This window comes from Micropterus dolomieu, linkage group LG21, assembly GCF_021292245.1.
Source record: "Micropterus dolomieu isolate WLL.071019.BEF.003 ecotype Adirondacks linkage group LG21, ASM2129224v1, whole genome shotgun sequence".
Classification (NCBI taxonomy): domain Eukaryota; kingdom Metazoa; phylum Chordata; class Actinopteri; order Centrarchiformes; family Centrarchidae; genus Micropterus; species Micropterus dolomieu.
Window position 1 is genome coordinate 10,596,371 of NC_060170.1, and position 9,080 is coordinate 10,605,450.

Consider the following 9,080-nt stretch of genomic DNA (forward strand, 5'->3'; position numbering starts at 1 on the left):
CCACGTTAATTACCTCCGGCTCATAAGGAGAGTCCAGCTGTTGCTCCAGGCAGCTTGTCACCGCCTGTTGACTTGTGTGCCGCTGGTATTGACTGCATAGCCTGTCTGTTGTACTTTGTGTGTAGTGGAACTATCAGTGCCTATTAGCTGTACATTGTGTTTAGGTAAACATTTGCATACCTTTGAATGTTAGCTCCACATTTGAGTGCAGTGGAGAAGTTCACTTATTGTTCTGTTTGCTATTTTGTTAGTTTCACCAGGTGGAGTGGGTGCTGTGCTCTTTGTGTTTTTTTGTAGTAAGATTCAACCCTGTTTAAAACGGTAGATAGGTGTAGGCCTCCTTTTGAGGACCTTTTTATTTTAACTTGGTTTGTTATTTTCGCAGCACCCTCGTCCACCCTCCTTTTGTTCTTTTTGTTACCTGTCTACATCTCATGTTACCAATAAACGTTACCTTGTTTAAGATCTACCAGTTGTGCCTATATGTTTATGGCCCCCACACCCCTAGACCAACAGGGGGGTCGTAACACCATGAATATCTACTACTGCAGCCATGGTATTATTATAGCTGCACAATATGCAGATAAAAAGCAATGCACATGGCCTTAAACTGAAATTAAACTTTTAAATTGTCAAACACAAGAAAAAAAGGCAAAATTTTATCAGAATATGGGCAAACATGGCAAATAAAGACACTGAACTTTCTCCCTTTGAAGTGGAATACTGCGGTACTGCAGTCATTCAACTAAAACAAATTAAGTCCTAATCTAAGCCACTGCTAGACAGTGAATAACGGTGGCTAATATCCAAAGTGAAGGCTGCGGTGGTTGGTAAAAGCTCTAGCATTGATCAGAAGTTGCTAACTGGCCACAGAGGTTATTCTTTTCTGCAGACCTGGAGACTGAATGTCCTGAACTCTGATGTACAATTTGTGAAGATCGTTCTGTAAGTGGAGGAGTCAGTCTGGACTGTTTATTCTGAAGACGCCATATGTGCAGCCGTAAGCGGACAACTGATCAATGATATTGATTGACATTTAAGAAAAGAACTATCCCAAATATACACCATAACAAAGAGGTAATAAAATGTTCAAGAGCCTCACGTATACTTAAATAGTGTGTCTGTGTTGTTGTGCTGTGAGCACACTCTGTCCTTTACTCTTTTTCCCCCAGGTGTTTTAAATTACACATACTCCATGATAACAAGGAGAGAATCCAAAAATAAGCCAAAACAGATTAGTCATGGTAATTAGCCACAGATGCATTGGGTACAAAAACACAGATACAAAGAGAAACTGATATAAAAGGTGAGGTCCAAAAAGAGGCACATATTCACATAACGCTGCAAATGCAATTCTCCAGTGAGCTGGCATTTAGGAAAATGCATGTACTTCATGTACTTCAGGGAGGCTGAATAACAAGCAACACTTTACTGTGACCTCTGATAACATGAGGGGGATTTTGGCCATGCATGTGACGACTCTTTTCAAAGAAAATATTCAACTTAACATAACATGACCTTTACCAAGTTAATGTCATCATCTCTGTGTCCAAAGTGATTTCATGTAAAATCTCACAATCTGAAACAAAGGATCTACGAACAACAAACAGTTTGGTGTCCATTGCTCCATACTAAATACTATTATATACTCATTTCAATATATAGTTTTATCAGTTATTATACAAGAAGTCAGCGTATAGTACTTTTCTGTTTTGTACAGAAAGTGAGGCAACAGATTTAAATCAAACTGCCACCTTGGGATGCCACTGTCAATTCAACTTTACAAAGAGAAAGCAAAACCATTTTTGTTTTCTGGGATCTTCAGCATTCACAGTTTCTTTTAATGTTTCACAACTTTGAGTAGCTTTTAAAATTTCCAAAGGGCTCTTTCTAAGCAGACATTTTGACATGTTACAATAGGAAAAGCACAGGAGTAGAACATAAAATGAATGATGGCTGAATTCCAGTTAGTAGCTTCAGTTTCAGGCTCTTGGTTTTGTGCATGCAGAATCACTGACACAGCCATTGTTCATGTTATTAATAACACCTATGCTTTTTCTACTGTGACAAGTCAAAAGGCCTGTTGTGCATTGCAATAGCGTCTCTAACAGCAGACTGACCGGAAAAGTCGGCACAAGCACAAGCCCATTTGATCATTATCGATTAATCTGCTGATTGTTTTCTTTATTGATCTTATTGTCGATACAAAATGGCCAATATAGTTTACCAGAGCCCAAGGTGGCATTTTCAATTTCCTTGTTTTTAACATCAGTCAAAAAGAGACAGAAATACAGAGATAGAGACAGAAGTTCTGATTTAATTGTCTCTCAGTTGACTAATCTATTAATCAACGACTCCTATCAGCTCTAATTCTTCGTTCTGTAATTTTTGAATGTAAATCATATTTAAAACCTGCTTAGCATAAGTATGCAGTATAGAAATGGGCCACAGCTTAGGTTTATAGTTAATATCAGTGTGAACAATACAAGCTAACCAAATATCTGAAAAACTTGCAGTGCTCCTGCTTGGAATACTTGACTGACGGATGATGAAGTACCTTAAGGTCAAAGTGAGCAATTTGTTTGGAGTGCAGGTAGAAGACTCCATCCAAGATCTGCTTGAGGAACTGAGTGGCTTCCTCCTCACTCAGCGACTCCTTCTCTGCCAGAAAGTCAAAGAGCTCACCGCCGGCCACGCTGGACGAGGAGAGAGAAAGAGGGAGAGAATTAAAAATGCGAGATCTCTCAAATCAGAGCCAGCTACAAATCCCTGCTTAACAGAGCTGAGCTGATGTAATCTAATCATCCTGGTGCATTAGAGCGCGACCAATTTACACATTCTGAGTCTGTTTTATCCAGCACTGTTTAAATAATGAAAACACTCCATTAAAAACAACAAAGAGTTGAGTTTTTACACTATTATCTTAAAAAGAAGAAACATAACTTTTATGGAAGGTTTATGGAGAGAAAACAATACATGAGTTCAAATGTGATCATTCACTAAATAATGAAAAACATTTATTAATTTATCAAATGACAACTCAACGAAAGTGAACAGAATTACGGCACAGAAATAGTGAAATACTGAGACTAAATACTATTCTGATCTATGACGTTTAATGGACAATACTGACCCGGACTAATTTCTGGCTAGTTTTGGGCAAAAGTGATTTATTCGTGTTATATATTCTATTTTATTATTGTGTATTTTCCATTAATTTTTCTATCCCAGTTTTTATGTTCACTCTTTGTCTATTTTCATGTGAAGCACTCGGTGCTTGCAATTTCTTTACTGTAAAGTACTTTGATCTGTGTTTCTTGTATTAAAAAGAGCTATACAAAAGGAGTGGGTGATGTTATTTTATTATCTATATAGATATATATAAAATGTACCTTAAAATATTTGGGGAAAACAAATTACTTTCCCATTACTGTACACCAATCAATGCTTTCTCAATTTTTTCTGCAGGAATAGAAACATGCACTCATGCGCGCACACACACCCATTCGCACCCCCCCCCACCCACCCCTTCCGGGAGGAAACACCAGACCAGCTGCACAGCTGGGACCTCCACCCCCTTCTCCCACCCATCACCCCCTCTATATCACGGATGTTTATTCCACCATCTGCTTCAGTGTTTAACAGGGTGTAAACGTATTCACACATAGGAAAGCAGGTTTCTGCCCGAACATGTCACCTCTGCTTCTTTTCGTACTGGTTGGTCAAGAACAGTTGCTGTCACAGTTTACCCAGAGTGCAGCAGGAGAAGGAGAGGATGTGGAGGATAAGGGGCACAACATGGAGCAAAATATTTTTATCATCTGCATGTAACTTGTTGTTTTACCTGCCCAGTGCTTATGTCACCCTACCAGCTTTGAATGCTAACTGTAATGTGTGTAGAACCAGGAACATTGTTGTACCACTGTTGATTAAGACCCTGAAGGGCAAGTAAACTTAAATTATTCACTTTTTAAAGACACATAAAAACAGGCTAACTTCTACCATCTCCTCCGTAAGATGACCTTTATTAAATGAAGCACTAAAGACAAAGCATTCCCAACATTCAGCACATTGTACGTTTAGTATCAGACCCTGTCACAACTCTCAGTCAGGTCCATTACTAGAGTCAAAAAAAACAAGTTAATGAATATCTCAACATTGTCCTCTTTAGTGTGAACTGTCAGCAGCTAAAGAGCATTAATGGCGCAAGCTTGGCATTAACACTGAGTCATTGCCTGCCTGCCAATTTCACTTGAATAGGATCATTCCCTAAACAAGACATATCCTTAATTCATAAAACCCTGATTTTAAGTAATTTCCTATATTGAGTTTTAATCATTAGGTCTATGAAAATAAGCTCCATCACATGTCAATGGATAGAGTGCTCAATCTATTGCCCAGTATAGCTACTGTGACAACTTTACATAGCTGTACAGACAGACAATCAAATCCAGGAAGGATAAACTGCTGTACCCCATAGCAACCGGCCCACACAAAAGCAGCCCGACTGACACAACAGTGACTACATCTCGTCATGTAAGTTCCTCAGGAGCAAATCAAATGATCCTATCAAATGGGTGTCAGCGACCCAGAGTCCATGAGCTAAATCACCATGACAGACTGGTAAAGAAAATAAACTGCCATACTCCCACAGACTGCAGAACAGAGGTCATGATATTAGATTACAGTTACATCTTTTTAAACACTGAAGCTTCCTTCTGAACAGTCAGCTCTAGATCCAATTTCCCTTGTCACAAAACAGCTCAGGGAGTGTAAAAAAAATTTATTTAAATTTAACTTGACACAATTAAACAATGCAGTGTCGAAGTGAGCAATATCCTCAGTGAGAGCAAAGCTTGAATGTGTGAGAGACACTATATGTGCTGTGGAGGTGTTAGATGGAGACAAACTCAGCAAAACAATGTACAGGATGGATGCCAGCTGGAAGAGAGCGAGAGATAATGGGCCAGTCTTGTACACGCTTTAGGGTCCAGGCAGATCAGGTGAGATACATCACTGAAAACCCTCCCAAGTGAGATGTTTAAGTCTGACCGCCACAAAAACACCAATAATAACAAAGACCACCACACCCAGAATTTCCCAGCTGCTGCGAGCGTCATTGACTTCTACAATCTATAAAACCTCTTATGATTTCTAAGATATAACAACAACATTGACAGGATGTCACAAGTAATCAAATAACTTATGAAATAGAACAGAAAGTGTCCCATTGGAGCTACTGGTTATAATGCATTGTATTAAAAGGCACCTCAGAAGTAATTGTCTCAGCCACAAAGAAAAACTGATTTGATTAACTCAAAAGAAAAGTTAATCGATGGATCCTCCCTTAAGGGTTGAATGATACAGTTTCAGCAGTGGCATCACCACACACTGAAAACTGTCTGCACTTAAGCAACTCTGATAAAGCAGGAGTAGGCAATTTATTTCAGAAGCATTTCTGTTATTTGTTGAAATTCTCTTTACATTCCGAAAATAAATCCGGTATCTGAGGCTGTCGCATGACTGTGATAAGCACAGCCTACCAGCCTGTCTACTTTCAAAATCTAGCTGTCTGTTGATAGTTTCTCTAACGTTACCTACCCCAGCTTTAAGGCTAATCTTTTTGTTTTAGGCTGTTTCGCAGGTTTATCAACATGCTCACAAGGAATCTGATGCCACACCACTCCACAACGACATAGTATTCATATTTTCTTATTTTCAAAAATGAGACGATGCCGATAGCATTGAGGTGCAAGTAGTGCGTATTATTGCACAGCCAACCTGCTACTGGACGGACACATTTGGTTGTTGACACACTGGAACATTTTAGTGTCCTTGCAGGAGCCGTCCAAATCTTGTGAGCTCAGTTTTCAAAAGATAATGAGCCTTCAGTTGGAAGTGGACTAAACTATGGGGGAGTAAAATTATTTTGACTGGGCATTGTAAATATAAACTCAAGCGTCACTGTGCAACTGAACAGCATATTTTCATCCACAAATATATTCAGATAACTGATTGCAGGGGATATTATAAGGCAATAGGACCAGTTGTTCCTGTTCTTACTGTGTGTGAAACAGCCTTTAAAGTTAAGGGTAGGGGCAATAATCTAATCAGATGCATCAACACAAGTTGATGGCTCCTGTAACAAGAACACTTATTTTGTGTTTTGGGAATGAGGAAACAATGTTTGCGAGGAAGAAAACAACATCATGTGCTTCCAGCTTTGATTACTGATAGCTTGCCTTGATGAGGTCACTCTTTGGAGGATGGTGCAGTGCTACTACAACCTAATTATTTAAATTCTGTGTTGTCTAAAATATTTTTAACAGTGGTGTAAGAATGATAGAGATCATTTTTGTACTGGTTGGTGCAAAGCTAATGGTGTTTATTGAACGTCGTTCATTTTAACAAACATTAAATCAAGCCTCGAGATATTATGTATAGTAATAGTGACCAGCTCTACCAGTTAGCTGAGCTGGAAATGAGCCATGGACTTATTATTTATGCACGCGCTATACTGCAGGTCAGGGTGGATTTTTTGCTGGCTATTTCTTCCTTGTAATTCTATTGTATGTGATCAGTAGCCAGAAATGTTGTCTGGCTACTGTAGCTCCCAAAGTTACACTCATTACTGCTGGCTGTAAGTCAGAACCAGTAATTGAGGAGGACTGTATTCTGCTTAGAATAGGTCACTTTTTTCTAAGCAGCAGTCAAAAAACAGGTTACAGATACAGCCACAGTTTATAATCAATCTACCCTGAGTAGTGGTACCTATGAGAACTTATAATCAACACCTGACAATTATTTTAGTTTTGAAAAAGTGGGCAAAAACTATTTAGTTTTAATATTCGCTTTTTAAAAAAAGTCCACCGATTGTACACATGAAGTTCAGTTTACTTATCATAAGAAGTACGACTATTCTTTTTAGGCTCTGAAGGGAGCTTCACAAAGCTTTTGTCAGGTTATCAAGGCTCTCTACACTTGGACAAGAGACTTAGGATTTTTAACAAAAAGGAAGGAAGGGTCTGATGAAAGTTGAAAATTTAGGATTGAGCGTTTTTGGAGCTTCACCCATACTTGGGACTAATAGTCAAGATTGTTCGGCTTCTGCAGCTTCGATTGTGACCATCCCTTTTAAAATCTGGCTCTTGCGAGTGCCTTAACTTTATGGAAGTGTAATACTGTAACACTGAAATGCACATTTAATTTGGAATTTGAAGTGTAAAAGTAGTTTCTCTGATAGTCACTCAAATAGTGTTCATATTGTTGAACTAATCAGTCTATTGTTGTCTGCATGACAAGGACATGTGAGAAATACCTAAAGCTAGAATGTCAGAAAACACTTATGGGGTCAGCTAAATTACTCTAAGCTAGGGTTATTTTATTAAATTCAACTTAACTGTTGTCTAATAGAGCAATTATCTTTAATATAAGTAATTTCAAATGACATATTTTTAGGTCAAACATAGTTTTGAAACCTTAGAGAAAACAAGGTGTTTCAGGTAAAATGAAGGAACCCTTCTCATGATGGCTCAGAGGACAGCAGAGTGAGGGGCTCCACAGACAACACACTAGAGACTGTAGGGTCAGCAAGGATTTTAACACATATCAGATGCTACAAACACCACAAGGCTATGATCAAAATCCTGGGTTCTCCCTAAATTAATTTATATGGCTCACTATACCGTGGGGAGAACAAGTATTTGATTTTGCAGGTTTTCCTACTTACAAAGCATGTAGAGGTCTGTAATTTTTATCATAGGTATACTTCAACTGTGAGAGACATAATCTAAAACAAAAATCCAGAAAAATCACATTGTATGATTTTTAAATAATTAATTTGCATTTTATTGCATGACATAAGTATTTGATACATCAGAAAAGCAGAACTTAATACTTGGTACAGAAAGCTTTGTTTGCAATTACAGAGATCATACGTTTTCCTGTATCAAATACTTGTTCTCCCCAATGTATGTTCGAAAAAATATTTTGTAAAAAGGTATGTGTTGTATCAAGCAGAACGATGGCAACATGCCTTGTTTTGTGAATAATTGGTGTGTTTTTCAGTATCTTTTATGCAAGTCCCCTATTATGTTTTAGGAACCATATACTACCATTTTGTAAAGGTTTGAATCTAAAAACTTATATGCTGTTGATATGTTGTAAAATTATAATAACTCCTACTTCTGGATTTAAAAACAAAAATCTCAATTTGCCCAGTTATGATGAGTACAGAAGAATAAAAAAAGAAGAAGACACTCACAGCTCCAGGATCAGGATGACCTCTGCCTTGTTTTCAAAGACTTCATGGAGCATGATGATGTTGGGGTGCTGGATCTCCTTCAGGATGCTCACCTCTCGCTCGATATCCTCCCTCGTCACCCCTCTGCGACTCGACTTGCTGCGCCGCTTCTTGATGAATTTGGCGGCATACTCCACGCCTGTACTCCTGTGCCGACATCTTCTGACCACAGCAAACTGGCCACTAGCAAGGGGAGGAGAAGAAGAGATTTTCAAAGGTCCATCTAGCCATGAAACATTAATACTGAAATGAGAATAATCTCCTAACATGCGCCTCTGAAGATTACTCAATTAACACATTATATTCTAATTTGTTTAATTCAAACCGCAGAGGTGCTGGTAGACTTTTTTTGCAACCTTTCGACAGAGAGAAGGAGCCTGATTCGACTGCCAATGTCACAGTCGAATCTTTGCAGAGGCTTCAAGGATCGTGGCATTTTGGCTTTACGAGGGTGCTCATTGACTTTACATAGAACTACCGATTTTCTCCCAATAAGTTAATATACAGTCTATTATGATAATACATGAAAAGAAATAGGCTTTTAATAAATCTTTTTAAAGTCCGTGAATAAATCCAAAATTGAAACCCTAACCTTTGAGGAAGGGGGTCAGTGTGCATATGTGTGTGTGGAATTGAACAATATGTGTGTAACAAATAGATCGGAGTGAATTAATCAGTCAGCTGCTACAACACTTGGGTTCAAAGATTCTCTCAGAGTAAACGTAAATGCTCTGTATTTGTATAGCGCCTTTCTATTCTTTGTAACCACTCAAATTGC

At 38.4% G+C, this 9,080-nt stretch overlaps 1 protein-coding gene across 1 annotated transcript; it reads right to left on the minus strand.

Annotated features, from left to right (window-relative positions):
• Nucleotides 1-1,239: 1,239 nt before the first annotated feature.
• On the minus strand, nucleotides 1,240-8,738 carry LOC123959813 (death-associated protein kinase 3-like). The gene is made up of 3 exons (XM_046034101.1): nucleotides 8,659-8,738; nucleotides 8,264-8,485; nucleotides 1,240-2,696 (listed from the first exon to the last, which is right to left on the minus strand). Exons 1-3 carry the CDS (start codon nucleotides 8,736-8,738, stop codon nucleotides 2,471-2,473), a joined length of 528 nt encoding a protein of 175 aa, XP_045890057.1. The 3' UTR covers nucleotides 1,240-2,470.
• Between the last annotated feature and the right edge of the window lie 342 nt (nucleotides 8,739-9,080).